At 37.4% G+C, this 23,150-nt stretch overlaps 1 protein-coding gene across 5 annotated transcripts in view; it reads right to left on the reverse strand.

Moving 5' to 3' along the window:
* The window catches only part of PARD3B (par-3 family cell polarity regulator beta), a 1,305,457-nt gene that overhangs the window by 672,207 nt on the left and 610,100 nt on the right, over positions 1 to 23,150 (reverse strand). For all 5 annotated transcript variants that reach the window (XM_020972847.2, XM_020972848.2, XM_020972849.2 and 2 more), the window contains one exon: positions 5,899 to 6,008. In XM_020972847.2, the coding sequence (XP_020828506.1) occupies positions 5,899 to 6,008 (110 nt within the window). The remainder of the gene's footprint in view (positions 1 to 5,898; positions 6,009 to 23,150) is intronic.

The raw sequence follows: 23,150 nt of genomic DNA on the forward strand, positions 1-23,150 counted from the left end.
ACACTAGATATTTTTAGGGAGGATGTGATCTTGCATTGTCATTTTGCTATTAGTGAGCTGACCAAACAGCCAATGGAACTTTGTCAACTTTAACAATTTTATGTCTCTGGGCATCAGAAGAGCCCACACAAAAACCCAAAAGCCCAGAACAAAAGCTCCAAAACTTCTTTTCCTGAAAGTAAACCTAATAAAGTAAAACTGAACATATCAATCATTAACTATAATTTTAGAGTTAATAATTCAACATAATCAAGTGTTTCAAATATGTATCCATGCAGCCTCTTATGCTTTGGTTTACAAGCTACTTTTATTTCTCAGGAATGACTGAATATAACCCATTTGGGGCTGTGCCATCTGTCAGTTACTTACATCTGAACCTCAAGTTAAAGAAATGGAAATTTTAATTTCCCCCCCTTTCCAATATGAGCTTTGAATTATGCTGAAATTTAATGTGGCTTTTGAAAACACATATTCTTCCTATTAGGTACTGCAAGACCACATCATCACAAACTCCACAGATTTGTCTTCATCGACCAACTTATAGGATGTGACTGCTGCGGAATACCTACTCTTGATCAAGTACCACAAATAATTATAGAATTTTAGAGTCAGAAAGAAATTAGAGGCTGGAACCGCTTAGTCCAACCTCCTTCCCAACGCTGTGATTTAACCTCCATCATCCTTGACGGTGAGTGGATTATCCAGTCTGCAGCATAACAGTCTTTCTTCACATTCTCCTTGCACTCCCCTCTCCACCACCCACCTATGTTAGCAACCAATCATTAAAAAAAAAAATGTGTATGTGTTATATACAATTTGGAATTCAAACAATTTCATTAGCTTTTTAAAAATATTTTTTCTTTCTTTTTAAAAATTTAACTTATTAATTTATTTTGATTTATCAACAATCATTTCCATATGCTTTTGAGTTTAAAATTTTTCTCCTCCTTCCTCCCAACCACCCTCCCCAAGATGGTGCACAATCTGATATAGGCTATACATTTACATTCCTATTAAACATATTTTCCCATTAGTGAAGTTGTAAGTACAAATTCTCATTAGTGTTTTGCTTTTGACCACCACCTCCCTCAGTCCCTCCCTCCCTTTCCCTTTTCTTCCCCTTTAGCCTTACTGCTTCTTCCCTCCTTTCTATTCCCTCCTCCCTTTTCTTTCCCCTTTTCCCTCCTACTGCCTATAGGGCAAGTTAGATTTCTATACCTAACTGATTATGTTATTACCTTCTTGAGCCAAATCTGATGAGAGTAAGGTTCAAACAATGTTCATCCCCTTCCCTCTTTCCCTCTGCTGTAATAGGATTTTCTGTCTTTTCCTGTAATGTAATTTACCCTTTTCTGCCTCCTCCTTTCTCAGTACATTTTCTAAAATCAGACTAATCCACTTACTTGGATCCATTTAACCCACTTGATTAGATTTTTTTTATCATTACATCAAAGTCAACTAATATCCACCCCCTTTATGTATACTCCTTTAACATGGTGTAATAACAATACAGTTCTCAGAGTTGCAAGTGTCATCTTCCCTTGTAGGGATGTAAACAGTCCACCCTTATTAACAACATATTGTATCTTTCTGTCCCATTTACCTTTTCATGTCTTTCTTGAATCTTGTACTTGAAGATCAAATTTTTTTGAGCTCTGGTCTTTTTATCAGGAAGGCTTGGAAGTCCCCTATTTCATTGAATATCCATCTCCTCCCTTGAAAAATCATGCTCATTTTTGCAGAGTAGTTGATCCTTGGCTCCTTTGCCTTACAGAATATCATGTTCCACACCCTGCGGTCTTTTAATGTAGAAGCTGCAAGGTCCTGTGTAATCCTGACTGTGGTTCCATGATATTTAAATTGTTTCTTTCTGCCTGCTTGCAGCACCTTCTCTTTCATCTGGTAATTTTGGAATTTTGCTATTATATTCCTTGGCGCTGTCAGTTTGGGATCTCTTTGAGGTGGTGACTGGTTATTCTTTCTATGGTTATTTTACCTTCTGGTTCTAGGACTTCAGGGCAGTTTTCCTTTATGATTTCCTGAAAGATAGTGTCCAGGATTTTTTTCACCATGATTTTCAGGTAGTCCAATAATTTTTAAATTGTCTCTCCTGAATCGATTTTCCAGGTCGGTTGTTTTACCGATGAGGTATTTTACATTTTCATCTATTTTTTCATTTTTTTGTTTCTGTTTGACTGATTCTTGCTCTCTCATAGAGTCATTAGTTTCCATTTGTCCAATTCTAGTTTTTAACAGATTGTTTTCTTCTGTTAGTTTTTGTACTTCTTTCTCCTATTGGCCAATTGCATTTTTAAGGGATTTATTTTCTTCAGTATACTTTTTTTCCAATTGGCCAATTGTATTTTTGAAGGACTCTTCTACCTCTCTCATTAGACTTTTAAAATCCTTCTTGAGCTCTAAGAAGGCTTTTTGGGCTTCAGACCAGTTCATATTCCCTTTTGATGTTGCAGATATGGGTTTGTTGACAATGTTATCCTCTTCAGAATTTCTGTCTTGATCTTCACTCTTCTCATAATATGAACCTATGGTACGTTTCTTTTTCCTCATGGTGTCTCTTTATTCCCTGGCCTTTAAAGAGATTGAGCTCTCCTGCTGGGGAACAGAGGGCACTGACCCAAGCTTCTTGTGTTGGGAGCCTAGGTCTTGGTCACTGGCTTTGTGTGCTGGGGCCTCTCATGTTGGCAATTGGAAGCTGTAGAGTTCTGGCAGCTGGGCTGGAATCAGCAAGGCTAGAACTTTCAGGATTCTAGGTTGCCTGCTTTTTCTTTCCTTTAGCTTTCTTCAGTTCCTTTTAGAAGGGTGCTGCAGGGTGTTTATCTGCCTGGGGCCCCTTGCAGTGTTGTCTCCCTCGTTTCTGCTAACGCACTGGGAGATTTCTTTGCAGTAGAGTACCAAGGCACCCGGTGGTTTTCTGAGCTGGTTTTCTCGCCCTCAATGAGGCATTTGGAGGTCCAGGTGTTGGTGTTTGCCTGCTCTACCACCTGGGCTTCAGGATTTCTTCCTGGTTGACAGTTGGAGGTTCTGAGAGTTGGGCTAGAATCAGCAAGGCTCAGACTTCAGGAAGACTTTAGGTTGCTTTCTTCAGCTCCTTTCAGATGAATGCTGCAGGTTGCTTATTTGCCTGGCGCCCTTTGTAGTGCTGCTTGTCTTATTTTTGCTGAGGCACTGGGAGACCCGTTTGCTGGGATGCTGTACTGCTGTTCCCTGTCTTTCTGCTGTTCCAGGTTTTTTTTTTTTCTGGGGTGATATTTTCTGGGTTTTCAAAGGTTGATAGGGGAGGGTGAGAGCAACTACCTTTTCACTCCACCATCTTGGCTCCCGGAAGCAGACAAAAACCATTTCATTAGCTTTAAACACAACAAAGAATCCTTTTCCAATTCCTTGCTAGCCCCTATAGCCCACCTCATTCCCAATCTTGAAAACTACATTCCTGGTTTGGACTTTGCACACAGCACTTTGCAATTCTCTAAAGTACTCATCATGTAATATGTATTATATTTATTGGGGATTGTGTCTTATCTCTTAAATAGACTGTAAGTTTCATGAATGCAGAGACTGTGTTTTATCAAAGGTACTCCTCACTACCTACAATCTAATATCATGCTTATTCAGTAGGTACTTAATCAATGTTTATTGGCTGAAAGAATGAAAACATAAATCTTACAATGTCCAAAAGGTGGGTAAATGAAGCTATGTAGGGACTCTAGGGGAAAGGCTGTATCAAATGGACTCCAAGTATTTTCCTTCTCTCCATTGTAGGCCTCACAAATGTGTTTTATTTGTTTGCTTAGTCTCCCACTCCCAACACTTTCCTTTTGACACAAAGTAGAGGGGGGCCTATCTCTCCTCATGGTATATGACTCTGTATTTCCTTTGGGAATCTGGGCATTTGTTAGGAGGCCAGTAATTTGTGCTCTTTTCCTAGGGAACAGGGAGCAAAGAGCACAGAACCTCAGAGTAAGACCTTCTGGGGTTATGTGTCATCAAAAGGAATTCAAGCCTGCTGCTTTAGGGAGATAGTCCACCCCTGTCTCACTAACTACCTCACAGGGCTATAAAGAAGGAAGTACTGTGTGGATCTTAAATGTTATGAAATCAGAATTGCTGTTATCATCACTGAATGCTGGATCTTTCTTTCAAGACCCTGTCCAGGCCCTTTGGTTGACAGATGAAGAAAAAGGAGACTATCTAAAGTGAGGTGAATTATGTATCCACAATTATGTAACCTGACTGCAAAACCAGGACTAAAACTCAACCTTCTACGCTTGAACACCAAGCGGCTTCGTATAGCCATAATCCTATGAAGGAAAAAGTCAATACAGAGTCTTTGAAAGTTCTCTACCACCCTTCCATCCTACTCTTTTAAAATTGACACACAGCAGTGTGTAGTGACTTGCCTAATTATTTGTGGTTGGTTCAACTTTAGAAACTTAGATTATTGAGGCTATTATATTGTGATGTTTTCATTTAAAATATACACAGAGTCAACCTCTTCCCCTGTCTTTAATGCCATTAATGCCACGCTCTGGTCAATTGGATTAAATATCAAAGATCAAAACTCCTTTCTATGAGAAATATCACATAATAAATATAACATAAAAATAACATCATATAATATAATATAAAATAAATATAAGAATGGCAGAACAAGTTGTGGTATATGATTGTGATGGAATATTACTGTGCTATAATAAATGATGAGATTGCTGATATTAGAAAAACATGGATACATTTGCATGAAATAATGAAGAGTGAAATGAGCAGAATCAAGAGAATGTTGTATATAGTAATAGCAATATTGTTTTAAGAAGATCTTTGAAGAAATAAGTCATTTTGAGTATTATAAATACCCAAATTAACTGCAAAGGACATATGAAGGAAGATGCTATCTGCATGTAGAGAAAGAACTAATAAATAGAAGTATGTTAAAATGATTTTAAAGATATATACATACTTGTGTCTAATGGTAACCATCTCTAGGGTGGGGGAAGGGAAAAAAGAAAATAAAAGAAATTTACATGATAATTTATATATTTAAAATGAATAACAAGTTGTACATAATCGATTTGCATTTTGTGTGTAATTGTCCTTTTTATTATACTATGTTACGGAAATGCTTGTTTTATTCCATAAATTAAAAATAATATAAATAAAAACTTCAAAAAAAAGTTCCTATAAGACCAGGGGAAAAGTGATCAGAATGGAAAACTGAGAGTGAGTGGATTTCCTAAAGTACATATTCTTATCTATCACTTTCTCACCTCCTTTTGTGCTAAACATGCTAAAATCTTTCACCCAAGTAATAAATGGTCACTATTCTATCTTAGGGAAGGCATTCTTTTAAAGAGTTTTGCATGATAGTGACCCTAGAAACTCTATAAAATTATTGCTTCTGTTCAACTTTAATGGCTTGTAAATATGTCCATCTACTAATAACACTGAAACATTTAATTTCCAACAGACCAAAAATATGTGGCATATCCAAAAGTATTATGAAAATAGCATAATTGGTCACAAAATATTCATACTAATTTTTGTGAAAAAGATACATGAGAGAAAATACAATTTTCTCTGTTATTTTATAAGATGCATTTGAAAGGAATGTGGAATATGTTTCATATACACATATATTTATAAGTGTATTTTTCCTAGGGAGTAGGGAGCTAGGAGCAAGGAAGACTTCGTATGTATGTAACATATACCTCTGTGTGTATGATATACACACATATTTAGAAATGTGTGTGTATGTTTGTGTGTGTGTATGTGTGTGAGTGTGTATGTGTGTGCAGACACACACACACACACACATGCTTATTACCAAATAAGCTAACTGGTCTGTAACATTTCTATAAAAAATGGAAACTGCAGGACACTTACTGGTACAACAGGTTTCAGATTCTGGTCACTGGGGTGTGAAGCACCTGGAAGAGAATCAGCAGGTGGGCCCAGTGCTGGGTCACTGCTCCTCCTCACTAACAGTGGTGTGCCTGCAAGACAAAATAAGGGGTGAAAGGTCAAAAGAACCTCAGGGAAAAAGCACATGGCACAGTGCAATTTAATTAAAAGGACTCACCACATTCTTCTGTGTAAAAGTATTCAAGTTCTAGAGGTGCTTGTAAATTATTCAATTTGATGACATCGTATCATTTATTATATAGTGACACATGGGACCAGAATGGTGGAATGTTTATCTTTTCCAATCTATATTAACACATTGCCCAAAGCAGAACTCAAGACAAAACTGTTGGATGATACAAAAACTGACACCACACAATGTAAAGCAGATTTATGAAATAAAAATAAATATCAAAGAGGATAATTGTGAAGTAGTCACTTGAACCATTTGACAACGTCAGTATAACTCGCCATGTAGGTAGAGATGGAAACAAAGAAAGATGTTATTGCAAATTACCATCATATTTTACTTTCAGAACCCATAGGATGTACATATTAGACACGTGGAAATATGATTTTGGCCTGGTTCATGGTGTTAATGTCTTTTTAAATAAGCAAAGGGGATTGTTTTAATTTTTGCTTGTCTTTGTAATAAAGCTTTACAAAATTGATGAGAAAAATAAGGTAGTTCTTTAAAAATACTCTGATTCATTTTTAATTTAATGAAAGATTCTACCATTAAATATTTGAAAGTCACTTATTAAATTCTGAAAGATGATCTTTCTAATAGGAAGTCCAAATGAAATCCAAACATAGCAGGGCTAGTAGCTTTGCTAGTTTCATTATAATTAGGCTGAAAATAATTTATTTAAAATGAAATTGGCAGTCAGAAAAGGAAGTCTTTGAATTTTTTTTCTTATGGTTGTTTTGGAAATCATTCCATAATCATGAAAATTAACTTGTATTTGCTCTTTTAAGAATTTGCTTTGTGAATAATGGTTAAATTGCACTCTCTCATTTTTCTATGTTCTAAAAATAATGCCCAAACAATCTCAAGCTACTGCAGTTTAAATTAGTATTTTTCACGTTCCTTTTTTCTTTTCTTTTCTTTTTTTAAACATGGTGCACAGCTGGCTTAGGGAAGAAATCCCTTTTGTTAGTATTTACAACTCCCTGCTTCCAACAAATTCTATTCCTTTTGGCAATCCACCCCTGGATACCACACAATCTGGTTAAAAAAGAAAATAAAGTGTATCTCTTCCTATAATCAGAAATTGACTGAATAGTACCCTGGCTAGAGTGGCTGGCCCCAAAGAGCAATGTGAAGTCCAAACTTATATTGTTCCCAACTCCATTTCTATTCCTAGACACATCATTACATGATTCTCTCCATCTACCAAAAACCCCAAGCAAATCTAACAAATGGCAGCGGCTGTGCTGGTCTCCTTTTGTTCCTTCACTGAAACATCCTCAAGGAGCAGAGAAAAATTATACTGTAAGCGGTGCTTAGTACAGAACTAATGTGAGGCACAGATTATGGGTGAGAGCAGCACAAACACAACCAATGACAATTGGGTCCCAGTCCCATGCCATATGTTTTAGTTAGGTGATCAGAAAAAAAAAAGGGTGTCCACCTCTAAAGAAAAGCCCCCAAGTTATCCCAGACACCAAGGGGTAATCTATTAAGGTGGAACACAGTATCATACAAGGTAACTTGTTCTCCTAATGATTAAAAAAAGCAAAGGGTAGCTTCACAATTGCTTTCAACACTTGTCTCTAAGCATTTTATTCCCAGGCAAAGGCAATGCTCTATCATTGAGAGACCCCCACCACCACCAAATAATCTCCTTTTACCCATGAAATGTTGCTTCAAAGATTCAAATCATCCCACTTCAGTTACTGATAATGTTCATTATCACATTGTTATTGGGCTGACATCTTATAAACATTAAAAGAAAATCTGAGAGATACATGCTCACAGATGATGAGGAAAGTATTGTGGCCAGATAATGAATATGATGATTGTTTATAACCCCAAGAAACACAGAATAACATAATTTTCTTCACTTACAAGAGTGAACAACCACTTGGCTACTGATAACTCTGGCAAAGAGTATGTGGTGGTTTGGATATTACTTTCAAGTTATTTAAAATGAACAAGAACATAATGACATGCATTTTGTCTGATTCTTCTCCAAGAGGGCTATGATTTTATCATTGTGGGGCTCCTTACATAAAAAGCATGCTAGAACTTCTTTCCTCCACCCTACACATCACACCTCCTCACCTCCAGATGACTTTACAGGTTGCTGTGGCGTTGCTAATTTCATCTACTGATGACCAGCCTTCTTGGAATTTGCTTCTCAGGTGTGGACTAGGCTGGCGGTTGAATGATAGGTATGCAACCCATCATCTGCTGGGATTTAGAATCTTGGCAACTTGTTAGTCTCTGCTAGAACTTGCATTTTGCTGGCATAGTGTTTGAACTCAGGGGTAACCGATCAACACCACCATGCCAGAAAGAGATATGGGAGGAGGAGTTCATTGAAGGTTGATCATCAACTCTAGTATAAATAATTATGATCAATATTTTTTTATTTTAAAAATTAATTTACTTATATTATCAACAATCACTTTCATAAGCTTTTGAGTCTTAAATTTTTCTCCCCCTCCCTCTCCACCTCCCTCCCTAAGACGGCGTGCAATCTGATATAGACTATACATATACATTCCTATTAAACATATTTTCACATTAGTGATGTTGTAAGTAAGAATTAGAACCAATAGGAGGAACCACCAGGAGGAGGAAACAAAACACAAGAGAAGGAAAAAAAAAGCAAATAGTATGCTACGATGGACATTCAAACTCCATAGTTCTTTCTTCATATGTGGATAGCATTTTCCATCATGAGGCCTTTGGAGATGGCTTAGATCCTTGTATTGCTGAGAAGGATTCAGTCTATCAATATTAGTCATCACACAATGTGGCTGTTACTACATACAACATTCTCCTGGTTCTGCTCACTTCACTCACATCAGACCATACAAGTCTTTTTTTTTGTGAAACCAGCCTGTTCATCATTTCTTAGAGCACAATAGTATTCCATTATATTCATATACTACAACTTGCTGCTTAGTCATTCCCCAATTGATGGGAATCCTCTCAATTTCCAATTCTTTGCCACCACAAAAAGAGCTGCTATGAATATTTTTGTACATGTGGGTCCTTTTCCCATTTGTATGATCTCTTTGGGATATAGGCCTAGAAATGCTATTGCTGAGTCAAAGGGTATGCATATGTTTATAGCCCTTTGGGCACAGTTCCAAATTGCTCTCCAAAATGGTTGGATCGTTTCACAACTTCACTAACAATGCATTAGTGTTCCAATTTTCCCACATCTTCTGCAACATTTATCATTTTCCTGTTTTGTGATGTTGGCCAATCTGATAGGTGTGATGTGGTACCTCAGTGTTGTTTTGATTGGCATTTCTCTAATCAATAACGATTTAGAGCATTTTTTTCATATGACTATAGATGGCTTTAATTTCTTCATCCGAGTACTGCTTGTTGATATCCTTTCACCATTTACATGATCAATATTTTTGATCATCATCTATGTCCTGCCAGCTGACCAGGAGCATAGTCCTAGGCTCTGTCCTGAGTTCTATTCTCTCCTCTGTATATGTTCCCCATGGTAATTTCATCAGCTACCATTACTTCAATTATTATCTCTATGCACATATTTATAAATGCAATGTATATTGAGAGATGTTATCTTTCTTCTCATGAACTCCAGTCCTATATTTCCAATTAACTAATAGATATTTCCAATTGTAAGATCCAAGGGCAACTTAAATTTGACATATACAAAACAGAATTCATTCTCTTTCATCTTAAACCCACTCCTCTTCCTAACTTCCCTATCTATATCATGGGCACCATTATCCTTCCAATCAAAGCTTTGAAATCTCAAAGTCATTCTCAAGTCTTTGTACTTGCATTCCTTACAAATGCATTAAATTTCCAAGACCTAAGGAATCTTATCTTACATATGTTATCCTGCAGGAAAAAAAAATCCTACCGCAATGACTTTGGTACAGGTCCTCATTGCCTCCTGCCTGTACTATTGCAATAACTCCCTAATTGGTCCCCATCTTCTTTCCTCTCAAATATATCCTGCATTTAGCTGCAGATGGATGTGACATTCCTAAAGCACAAATCTGACCTTGTCACTCTTCTGCTCAGAAAACCTGTGTCTCCCTCCTGACGCTAGGATAAAACAGACATAATTCTTGTTCACCTTTCATGGTCTGACTTGAACCTACCTTTCCAGACTTATCACACATTATTCCCTTTAACATGCTCTATGGTCCCACCAAACTGGCTCACTTGCTGTTTCTCACATACAACATGCCATTTCCTATCCTAGAAGGTGTCTGGGTACTTTTTTTTTTTAATCTCTGCCTCTTAGAGTCCCTAGTTTCTGGGAAAGCTCAGTTCACGTGCCAGTCCCTAGTGAAATCTTTCCAAATGCCTGAGCTGGTAGGGTCTTTCTGTCTCAAAAAGATTACCTTCCGTTAAACCTGGTGTATTTTTTTTTGTTTAGTCATTTCAATCATGTCCAACTCTTTGTGACCCCCATTTGAGGTTTTTTTGGCAGAGGAAATGGAGTGGTTTGGCATTTCCTTTGCAAGCTTATTTTGCAGATGAGGAAACTGAGATAAACAGGGTTAAGTGACTTGCCCAAGGTCCCACATCTAGTAGGTGTCTGAGGCTAGTTTTGAACTCATGAAGAGAAGCCTTCCTGACTCCAGGCCTGGCACTCTGTGCACTATGACACCACCTAGCTGCCCAAATTTTGTATATATTTTTTCTATTTACTTATGTTTGTACATGTTGTTTCCGTCAACAGAATAAATGACAACTTGAGAAGTAAGCTTCTCAAGGGCAAGGACGGTTTTGTTTTTCCTTTGTATCCCCAGGGCCTGGAATGGTGTAGCACATAGTTGGTTCCCATTAAATGTTTGTTCAATGACTGAATAATGATGCCTTAGTATTGCCTGGAGCTAGACTTAGAACTGGCTAAAGGGAATAAGGCCAGGGTGTCCTCCCAACAACAGATAGGAAAACTGTGTACGTGAGCTTTCTGAACCAATACTTAGCTTTATTCCCACAGCCCTGACACATCTGATGCATCTCCATTTCTTAGAACTCATTACATAAATGACATTATTGCTATACTACTTCCAGAGTTCCTTTATGTGAGTTACTCTCCGGGTATAATTCTAGATTGCTCTCCAAAATGGTTAGATAAGTTCACAATTCCACCAACAATGAGTTAGTGTCCCAGTTTTTCCACATCCCCTCCAACATGTTGCTTTTCTCTTCAATAATTTTAGCCAACCTGAGAGGTGTAAGATAATATCTCAAATTGTTTTAATTTATATTTCTTTAGTCAATAATGATTTAGAGCATTTTTTTCATATGACTATAAATTGTTTTGATTTCTTTATCTAAAAACTGCCTGTTTATATCCTTTTACCATTTATCAGTTAGGGAATGATTCATATTCTTTCAGATTTTATAAAGTTCTTTATATATTTGAGATATGAGACCTTTATCTAGGAAACTGTGTAGGGTGAGTGGGTGGGGGAAGAAAAAAGAAGATAAAAAAGAAATTTATAGGATAATTTTATTATATGTTTAAAAGGAATAGCAATTTGTTCATAACAGATTTGCAGTTTCATGTATAATCATCTTTTTTACTGTACTATTATTATGGAAATGCATGTTTTATTTCATAAATTAAAAATTAAATAAACATAAAAAATAAAGTTCATTTATGTCTAGCATATGAATTCTTAATTTTTTTGGGGGGTGTGAGGCAATTTGAGGTAAACAACTGGCCCAGAGTCACAAAGCAAGTGGGGCCAGATTTGAATTCAGGTTCTCCTAACTCCAGGGCCGGGACTCCATCCACTGCGCCACCTAGCTGCCCCCTAAATTCTTAATTTTCAGTGGAACTCCTATTATGTTTTATAACAATGACTTATCTTTTAGGAGTTTCACATTTATCTAAAAATCCTCGCACTGATTCCTAAATTTTTAGATATTTATTTTTATAGTGTAATTTTATCTGATGAATATAATTTGAACTACTTTTTAAATTTTGCAACTTTGAAACATGGACCTAGTTTGGTTTTATTATAAAGCTATCTTCAGTTAACAGAATTCCTCATGGGAAAAAATGCCTTAAAAATAAATAATTAAAAAAAGCACAAAGGCTCCAAATAAGAAACTATGTTTATTGGAACAAAATCCCACTAGAGCTGAAAAATGATTGCAATGGTTAAATTAAAGGTCATTTATCACAGTTTTTAAATTGGCAATGATTTGCCTAAGGAAATTCTGAGATGCCTAATAGCTTATGGTCTAGTTTTTTCCAGAGGAAAACAAGCTGTAAATTCATTGCTACCTTTTCACAACATGAACTAGTTCTTCTACTGTGGTCTCAGACTTAGAGTCATACAGATGTTATGTGTGAGGGGAGAAAGAAGACATAATCACTGTCTGTAGAAGTTTGAAGAGTTGTCATAGGGAAGATGAATTAATCATATTTTGTTTGACTCCAAAGGGCAGAGCTAGCACCAAGTGGTAGAAATTATAGTGAGGCTGATTTCAGCACAATACAAGGAAAGACTTTTTAATAATTAGGGCTATACAAAAGTGGAATAGGTCACTTCTGGTAGCAGTGAATCCTTTGTCACCGAAGCTTTTTGATGGAAGATGGTATGTTGTAGAAGGGAACTGTGACCAGATTCCAGTCTAGATAGCCCCTTTCAACTCTAAATTTTCATAGTTCATAAACATTATCTTATTTAATTCTCACAACCACCTTAAGGTTGACAGGACTGATATCATGCCCCTTTACAGAAGAGGAAACTCAGGTTTAGTACCTCCATCTACAAGTCCCCAAAGCCAATATGGTGGAACTGGGATTCAAATCTTTTGACTCCAACTCTAGCAATCTTTCCACCATATCATTATGTATTACACACATTATACCTTTTGTGCTGTGGTCCTATAGCATGCCTTCTTCCAAATGGGTTAATGGACTTGCTCAAATCTAAGAGTATATAGTAGCATTTAAAAACTTTAGGAATGTTGGTTCTGATTTCCTAAACAAACTCTTTTGCTGTTGTTGTATGGTCATTTCAATCATGTCCAACTCTTTGTGACTCCATTGGGGGTTACTCCATTGGGGGTTTTCTTGGCAGAGATACTAGAGTAGTTTGTCATTTCTTTCTCCAGCTCATTTTACAGATGAAGCAAACAGGGTTAGGTGACTTTCCCAGGGTCATACGGCTAGAGAGCATCTGGGGCAAGATTTGAACTCAGGAAGATGATTCTTTCTGACTTCAGGCCTGGCACTGCATCCACTGAGCCACCTAATTGCCCCAAACAAACCCCTTGTTGTTCAGTTATTTCAGTTGTGTCTGACTTTTTGTGACCCTACTTGGGGTTTTCTTGGCAGAGAAGTATCTGAGGTTAGATTTGAACTCAGGAACATTGGTCTTCTAGACTCCAGGCCCAGTGCTTTATCCACTAGGGAAAACCCCTACCCTAGTTCTACTTTCCTCTGCCTAACTCCAATTTCTCAAAGACTGAATATCTCATTGAGAACTTTCTAATGGTTTCTATTATGTTAATAACTAGTGTGTATAACCTCCCATTTGCATCACTAATAGACCTCTTTCAAACAGAGCTGACATTTTCATTCAGTTTTGAATGGCCCTTAATGTTTCTGATCACAGCCTGTTTGAAGATAAACTGCTATTAATATAAGGAAGGGTTTTTTTTTGGAGAAGGCTAGGCTACCATTTGACGGCACAGAGGGCCTTTTCTTTACAAGTCCAAAGTATTCCATATAACTTGAAAAGAAGTCTTGAATTGGAAAAGGGAGGATCCAGTTCAAGGAGCAGCATGAGACGAACTACATGAGGCAACTCAGGCAGTGCACAGAGCACTAGGTCTGGAGTCAAGAAGACCCAAGTTCAAATCCCACCTCAGACATTTAGGAGTAGTTCTGTGACCCTAAGCAAGTCAATTAACCTCTGCCTGCCTCAGTTTCTTCATCTGTAAAAATAATAGCATCTATCTCATAAGGTCGTTGTGAGGAGCAAATAAGATAATGTTTCCAAACTCTTCAGCATGGTGCCTGGCACATAATAAGTGCTTAATAAATTCTTGTTCTTATCTCTTCCCATTCCCATTGGAATAATAAGATGAAAACAGGAAGAGTAGGGATACTATTAAAGAACTCTGAAGGAAACAATAAAAAATTGGAATCTGATCCTAAGGTTAACAGGAGGCACTAGGCAGCTTTAAGGGTCATGTTTAAAGTAATAGCAATTTATAGGATCGCTTTAGGCAAGAAGAAGCTTTGAGATTTGTAAAGATGTGCAAGTACAGGCAGTGAGACAAACAAGAATGGGCATATTTGAGTTTTACTGCAGAAAATGAAATTACTGAATGTTAGACAGTGATAGGAAAGCAGAGGAAGTAAAATAACATCATTTTGACTACTTGTTTAGTGAACACTAAAATGACAAAATAGGGTATTGAGGAGGGTTTGGGGGAGAATTGCAGAAATTCTGGCTTTGATATTAGAATATAAAGTAGTAAGGAATCCAATTAAACATGCTCTAAAGTTGGTGAGAAATATAGGACTTCGTTTAAATTAAGGATTCACAGCTTTATTGAGATGGTATTTGAAACTGAAGCCAGAGCACTCTCCTGGGAATTGGAAAACCTGTTTTCTACATGTAGGTCTGTCACTAACTGCCTAAGTATATTGGCCAAACAATTTAATTTCCCTGTGCCTCAGTTTCCTCATCTGTAAAATGAGGTTAGAAAAGAGAATTGTTAAGCTTCTTTCCATATCTTAAATTCTGTAATTCTAAATCAATTTCCAGGGGGAACAGGTACATATAAAGGTAGGGGGTAACAAAAATGTTGAAAGACCAGGTAAAGGGGATACCAAGACTTTATACTGTCACAGAATCCAAGGGGAAAAAGAAGAATAAGAAGAGTTTGTTGACACTGTAAAACACTGAGCAACATTTTAAGAGGTTGAAGAAAAAGGCTCTTGGAATTGATTTCTCAAAATAATGTTCTTTACTACATAAAATAAGATACATAGGATTACAAAAGCAACTGGGTCTGACAGCTTTTTAGTCATCTTCCAGTTCACTGAGGCCTCTGCAAAATAGGAGGAGGTTTGGAAAGCTGGTAGCAGAGAAGATTGGAGGAAAGTAGAAGTGATAATTCAGTTGCTTGGGAAACAACAGTTAAAGGAGCTATGGGACAAGAGCATGGGACAAGATGATCCTGACATATATGTTTGCTGGGATTGCAGGAATAACTATCTGCACTAAAGACCATTTCCACTATTGTTGATGACTCCCTTGTCTCCAAGCATTCCTTTTTCCTATGACCACTGTCAACACTTAAATAAGAGTAAAAAGAGATATCAAAAAAAGGACTAGTGAAAATGGTACATGATTTATTTTGGGGTACAACACTTGATTTTCCTTGTTTGTAGTCTTACTGGGCTTCAGATGGGACTTTCCAACTGGTGCCTAAGCAGACTCAGTGCACTGAAATCTGGAGATCCATAAAACACTGATGGTGATATCAATAAGAGTACAATTTATGTCAAAGTACCGATAAGAGATCACTTACTCTGCAGGAGTTCCTCACCCAGTTTGGCGCCTCACTTGTGATGAATGCAGCAGCTGTGGCATACTTGAGGGCAGTGTAATGGAAAAACCACACAAAAGAAATGAACTGAAATCTTAGCAGAATTAGCTGTCCAAACACTATGCTCAAATATTTCTTCATCAAGGAACATGTGTGCTTTACAAGGAGCAAAAGATTTCAAATAAACCAATATTTTGTGCAACATTTTTACTTCTTATTTGTAAAATTATTTTCCTGATGCCTATATCACGTAGGAGTTAAAATGAAAAACTATTGTCAATATACTCATTAACCACAAGATGCTGTATGTGAATAAATGGGATGTACTCTAAAATACCATTAAAAAAAAAGCAACAACAACTTTGAGGTGAGGTGGGAGCTTTATGGTGTAGTGCCACGGCCTGGGATTTTTCTCTGAAAAAAGTCATATATCCATTTAAAATATATTGTTGTAATGATCCTAAGGATATGTGCCTTCAGTTGAAGATGACTTTTTTTATACAGAAATAAATAAATCTTTAAATGTTCCACACATAAAATAGTATTTAATTATATCATTCTAGAAGATCTTAAACTGGAGTCTACTAGAGTCAACTAGAAATGACATGAAGGTCATTGCTTTTCTGTACCAAGTTGTTATTGCTCTTTGTCCTTCATTCTTGAAGAGGACCATGATATCAGGAAGGCGATGCCATGACTTGCAAGCAAATTGGATTTACGTGAGGGAGGGCTTGCAATGTCATCAGCCTCTCTTTCTCCTCCAGAGCCATCTGGGTCAAGTAAACACTGAGTGAAAAGTAGGTGCTCCCCGAGGGCAGGGATTGCTTAAACATTTGTAGTTCTATCAAGTCCCTTGCATCCTAGTAGATTCTTAACCAATGCTTGCTGAATTTAATCAATGTTACACTGACCATTCTAGTAGAGTAGGGGGTGGGCTGGGCAAGTGAAGGACCTTTCCCTTAGGAAATGTCACATCTAAGAACAGCCAGGACAGATCCAAACACAGGTAAAGATGTATGAAACATGACAAGAGTAGCAAATTGTCTACACATATGATAAATATGTATAGGATATATACATGTGCTAAATTAGATTCCTAGCATGATGGAATGATTATAGTACGGTAGAGCATATGTGAGAAGGTTTCAGGTAGCCAATGAGTTTGAAGCTGCATTCCCAACACCATAAATTGAAAGAAAGGAATATTGGGCATTAGGGAGGTGGAAAAACATGTGCACTGGCTTGAAGATGGTGAGCTCCATATGGATATTGACAAGGGAGTCTTGTGGAGGGAGAATAAGAACTGAGGAAATGAGGACAGTTGGGTAAAAGAGGAAAAAGTCTCCAAATGTAGCAGTTCTTATCTGCTACAGGTAGCAACTGATCCAAAGGGAGTAAATAGGTATTGCTTATGAGAACACAACCTCCAGCATTTCCTAATCACTGAATGAATAAACCAGTTAAACCACTTTTTTCAGAAGAGGCATTTATTGTCTGTGCAAACGTGATAAAAGTTTGATAAAAACACTGTTCACCCTAGTGGAATGACTTTTCCCCTCCTTTCTGTTTTAGGGCCCTTTAACAAGCATGGGAGTTTATCCTAATGTGTATCCTATTACATAGTTTTAGAAAGTTAGTAGCTTTTTTATTTCAGTGTAGACTGATCTGGTGGTGGTTCCTTACATGAGAGGAATCGCTAAGTCTTGTGAAGCAAAGAAATGATGAGTGGTCTGCTCCCCCAAACAGAATGCTTATGTTTGTGGGGTTCACAACTTCCTCCTGTACTTAGGACACATCTTTTGGTGAACTGAGAAAGCCAAAGTGTCTGCCCCTCCACTCCATCCCCTTTCTACTCTTAGTTAGATGAGAAAACAAGAAATCAGTAACCCCTTTAGGGCCTGGTTCAGCAGTTGCAAACGATTATTGGCAACATCAAAGTCCTAAATTCAAATCATCAAGACCTACTAGAGAGATGAAAACCCTCCACAAGCCTATTTCAGGCAAGCCTGGCACAAAAATGTATGATTTATCAGATGCTCTTGATGCCTTCAAGTACTCTCTTTTAGTGGATTGGTTAAAATCCCTGGCTAGACTGGAAAGAGAAGTGGCAGTCTTAAGGGGCTGTTCCTACTGCTTGGGGAAATTCTCCAAGGGTAGGTTTGTGTTAAGGCACATCCACCCCCAAAATGATCTTTGTCACAGTATCAGAGGGATATGAATGGCACCTGGCACTCTCTTCTGATGCAGGAGACTGAGTTCCTTGAATTATTTTACATGGATTTTAGGCACGGCGACCTTGCTGAACTGAAGCTCCCGCTGGACAAGCTAGGATGGAGGCCACACTCATTCAAGAATACCTAAAGGAGAGGGGTACACCAAGAGAAAGCAAAGATCTCTCAATTACGAAGACACTTCCTAACCTTTTGCCACTTTGTTTTTTGACCTCAGTTGCCTTGAACCATGAACCCTCCTGGAGTCTCAAAGGGGCAGCTTTGACCTTTGGCACCTTTTGCCTTATGCTTTTGGAAAAAAAGCTGTGATCATCTGCCTCGGATGTGGAACTAGCCCCAGCTGTCCAAGACTTTGTGACCTCACACTAGATAACTGAAATCAAACTACTTGAAAGTACCTTGAAAGACCACCCAGGCATTTCATACAGAGGTCATGCTATTAATTTGTTACACAAGCTGGAGTTCACAACACAGAGAAGCCAATGTCCGGCACAACACTGAGGCAATGATCATTATTTGCTTCTCAGTGCAACTGTGGTGGAGAGGTTGGCTCATTTTCAATATGCAAAATTACACAGATACAAACCTAGGGAACTGTGAATTCTGGTTTCACAGTGCTCATACGAACTGTCTTAGGTTAGCAAGAAGCTCAATTGAGTTAATACATGAACAGCTAAGTACAGTATTATAAAAATTCATTATTACTGCCATTATTTTCTCATTTTCAAAAGACAGAACATTTTATCTGAAAGGCTTAGTCCTTTAGTTCTAGCAAGGGGAAACATGGTTCCTTTGTTCTTCAGTTTGTACAAATACAGCATTGTGCTCTTTCTGAGAGGTGGCATGAAAACCTGTATTCAAGTCCTTTTGACATGTAAGGGTTGTAGGACCTTGGGTAAGTCCCTTAACCTCTAAGGGCTTTAAGAAACTCTCCAAGACTGTAAGTTGCAGACCTGTACTGGTAAAGTTTCCTCATCTGACAGTTCCTTATATCAATGAAAGAAATCACAGTTACCATCTGTATCCCTACCTGATTGCTGTATTTGTAGGAATGGCCTGCACATTACTATTGATTAAAATATGTTAAGTAAATTTTTATTTGTGATTTTGAGCACCTAGAAGCACATGTAGGTTGCTGTGACCATGTTCTTTTTCCATGGTCCATTCCATTTCCATTCCATCTATTAAAGAATAATAGCAGCTTATTTGCTTGTGGACAGAAAGCTGGACATTGAATTAAGAACATCTGAGCTACGTGACTATGAGCAAATTTTTAAAACTTTCTTGGCCTCAGTTTCTTCATGTGTAAAATGAAGAGTCAGACTTGATGACCTCCAACATTCCTCTGAGCTTTGAATTGATGATACTATGGTTAAGAGTTGGGAGACAGATTCTAGGACCAGCTCTACTACTACTAACTAGGGGTGATATACCCTGAGTAAGATAATTCCTATCTCTGGTGCTCAGCTTCCTTTGCAAAAGGAATCACTATAGTTCCTTCCAGTCCTATCTACCAATGAATACCATAATAAATTGTACCAGCAACTCGGATGGCACAATTCCCTATTTTATCCATCTTATGTCATAACAGCATAACTATGCTACTTCCTGTTATAAGCAACACCTTGTTTGAAGATTGTAGTATGCATTATTGATAAACACAAATATTTTCAAGCAATACCAAAATCTCTCCACTCAAGACAAATATCTCATTGCAGCAGGGCAAGGACTACGAATTCTGCCAAGCCATGCCAATGGAACACAAGCCCTGGAAGGTCCTACCAAGCTGGCTTCAAGGAGGGGCCTGGCAAAAGACCACCAATCTTTCATCTAAAGACCACCTTTACATAGGTTGAAGATTGACCTCAGTGCAATTTTGTGATTTTTTTTTTTAGCTGCAGCAACCCTCAGAGACCTGCTAATAAGTTTTTGAGAAATTATGATCTGTGTCAATAGGGAGAGTACCCATATCAACAAAAACAGAAACTCTTAAAGTTCTGAAGTATAATACTAGAATAATACTAATCACTCTGAAACAAGTATTGTTTCCCAAAAGCCCCAGAAAATCAAGTTAATGATCAAAAGGAACTTCATTATAAATTTAACAATTCATATCAACCATCAATGAAAAGCACTAAGCTGACTGTAAAAGATAGAAGTTCAGTATCTGGGTCAATGCTTAAACTTGATCCAGTTGTTTCTGAGAGAAAAACACACATGCACATATACTTTCACCTAACTGGAAGAATAATGCAGGTATATCTCATATAATACTGCCCCAACTGAAGTTGTTTTGAAATAACACTATTAAAATATTATAACCAAAACTCATTTATTGTCATTCGGCTGAATGCCCAGGATGAAAATTAAAACATTTTTCTCGTGGAATTAATTGCTCCCTATAACATTAATTCATCTAAGGTTATGTGTTCACAGAATCAGCCACATTGGGTTAGATCTGCCTCCAATCTCATCTTCCAGGTTTTCTCATCATCAGGAATATAACAATATTATTTACTAAAAAACTCACACAGCCTTGCCATAGGAGGATATTGGCAAAGATTCCTCCCTTGTATCATCAGGGGATAGGATATGACTTCCCCTCGATCAAAATGTGAATCTCTCTTCCCTAATGAAGAGGCCTTTATTCCAGAGCTATATCCAACTAGCTGCTCTCCTGGTCTTAATTATTGTCTCCAGAGACTCGTTTTTCTACAAGATCACATCAACTCTGAAACTCAAATATCCTTAGTACCTGTGCCTCTGTGTTCCTTCCACCTCTCTGATCAGAGAGGGTAGAAAGTGGACATTGGGGTGCTCCACCAAGATCCTCCACCAAAGAAAGGGACCCCGGGCAGGCATGGTATCATTTTCCACCAGGCTTCAGGACTTCATTATGTCACCTGAACTAGGTACCCCCCTTTCCTTTTAAGTGTCTTTTAATGTGTTCTTATCTCTCATTAGATTGTGAACTACTTGAAGTCAGAGACTATCTTTTGCCTTTCTTTGTATTCCCAGCACTCACAACAGTTCTGACAAATAGTAGGTGTTTAAAAATGTTTACTGAATGATTGATTTACTAGGATGAGGAAAATTCAAGGTTGAGTCATACACTTGTGCTAACTAAACCTTGAAAAGAGGCTAGAAGTAGATGCTCATTGACTAGGAAAGGTTAAACAAATTATTGTATATGAATGGAAGGGAAAATCACTACTCCATAAGGAACCATGAATATGAACAATTCAGAGAAGCTTGATAAGATTTATGTCAATGTAACAGACGGATAATGAGGTAAACAGAACCAGGAAAACAATATAAGGACACACACCAAATGAACAAAAAATAAAACTGAATGCTATGTAATTATAATGTTAAAACATAGACCCAGAGGAGGAAGACTTTGCAGAATACTGAATATACTGTTAAACATATTCAATATATTGATGAGTTTGGTTGAACTCCCTTTTTCCCTCCTCTTTTTTTAGAAGTCATTTTTGTACAAGAGTTGACTTGTTGGGTAAGGTGATGTAAAAACAGAAATAAAAATAAGATGTAACGAATGAATGAATGATAAAAACAAAAGAGATTCAAGTCAAGAAACTTTTATTAAGCATGGTACAGAAGTGCTGGGGATACAGAGAGGCAAAAACTCATAAACTCACAATCAGAGAAAAAAATATGAAAGATGAGCTATTTGCCTGCATCCATAGAGCTTCTCCCAGGAGCCACATGTCTCTGCTATGAAAGGAGACTTCACACAGACTGAATTGGAGATTACAAAAGAAAGAAGGAGCCACTACCAAATTCAGATATGATGGGGAAAAGGGATAAGTACATCAGGAAGTCATGATGTAGAAAAACAACCAGAACCACATCTTTTCTGTCACTCTATTATGAACTTGCTTGTGACAAAAGAATTAGGTCATTAGCAAATGACTTTAATTCCTAGCAGTCCTAAGTTCTTTCTCCTTGAAGGGGGATACCACCCAGGACAGTTGTATAAATTGGGAGAAATAAGGAGGTTTCTGGGGACAGTCAAGATCCAGAAGAAAAGCTCTAGTAGGAGTTCTTTGGGGATTAAATGAAACCTCTGCTAAAGTCAATGATTGATTAGCCTGTGTGGTACTAGAACTGAGGACCTTTTTTTCTATAAGTGAAATCTTTAAGCCATGATTTGACCACGTAATTCCCCTTTTCAATAAATTCCACTGACTTCTGCCTCAAAAATAAATTATAAATTAAGAATTGCCTCTTTTCCACTGCCTCTAGAATAAAATATAAGTTCTTCAGTTTAGCCCTTCAGAAAGCCCCTAGCTTTCCACCCATATGACTCATTATAAATTACTTCAACCCTCTTCCATTCTGCGAACTCACCACACTGGTTTTCCCTCTGTTCCTCAGATCCTCTATGTCTTTGGACATTATACATATTCCTGAAATGGATTCATTCCCTACTTCCACCCCAGAGAGTCTTTAAGGGATATTCAAATACTGTCTTCTTCACTTTTCCTGATCCCCCATATGCTAGTTGTCTCACTTTCAAACTATCTTGTACTTAACTACTTTGCATATATGTGTATTTATTAACTTTCATTCATGTTATATATATATATACACTTATACGTACTACATATAATTATATACTTGTAACTACAAAAGGATACTTGTTTTCTTCCTCCTTAGAATTTCGGGGCAATAATTGTTTAATTTTTCTTTTGTGTATTTATATCCTCAGTGCCTGGCACATAGTGGGTGCCTAATCAATGCTTCCTGATTACTTGATTGTTTCATTCTCAAAAGAGCCTAGGGAAAATGACAGCACTAATAACAGCTGACTTTTATATAATGCTTAGCATGTGCCAGACACTGGGCTGTTTTTTATTATTATTGTCATCTCATTTGATCCTCATAACAATCCTGGGAGGCAGGTACCTTTATTTTTCCCATTTTGTAGTTGAGGAAACTGAGATAAACAGAGGGTGAGTGACTTGCCTCGTTAAACAGTTAATAAGGGTCCCATGCTGGATTTGAACTCAAGTCTTCTTGACTTTAGGCCCAGAGCTTTATCCACTGAGCCACTTAGCCGTCTCAACCTTGATTGAGGGGCAAATGAATCACGTGAAGTTCCTCAGAAAAACAACCTGGTTTTGTAGCATCCCAGATCTATTCTTGTGCAGTGATATAAAACATGGGTCACTGAAACAATTACACTTATAAATCATATATACTGATGTTAGGCT

This window comes from Phascolarctos cinereus, unplaced genomic scaffold, assembly GCF_003287225.1.
Source record: "Phascolarctos cinereus isolate Bilbo 61053 unplaced genomic scaffold, phaCin_HiC Scaffold_7;HRSCAF=346, whole genome shotgun sequence".
Lineage (NCBI taxonomy): Eukaryota > Metazoa > Chordata > Mammalia > Diprotodontia > Phascolarctidae > Phascolarctos > Phascolarctos cinereus.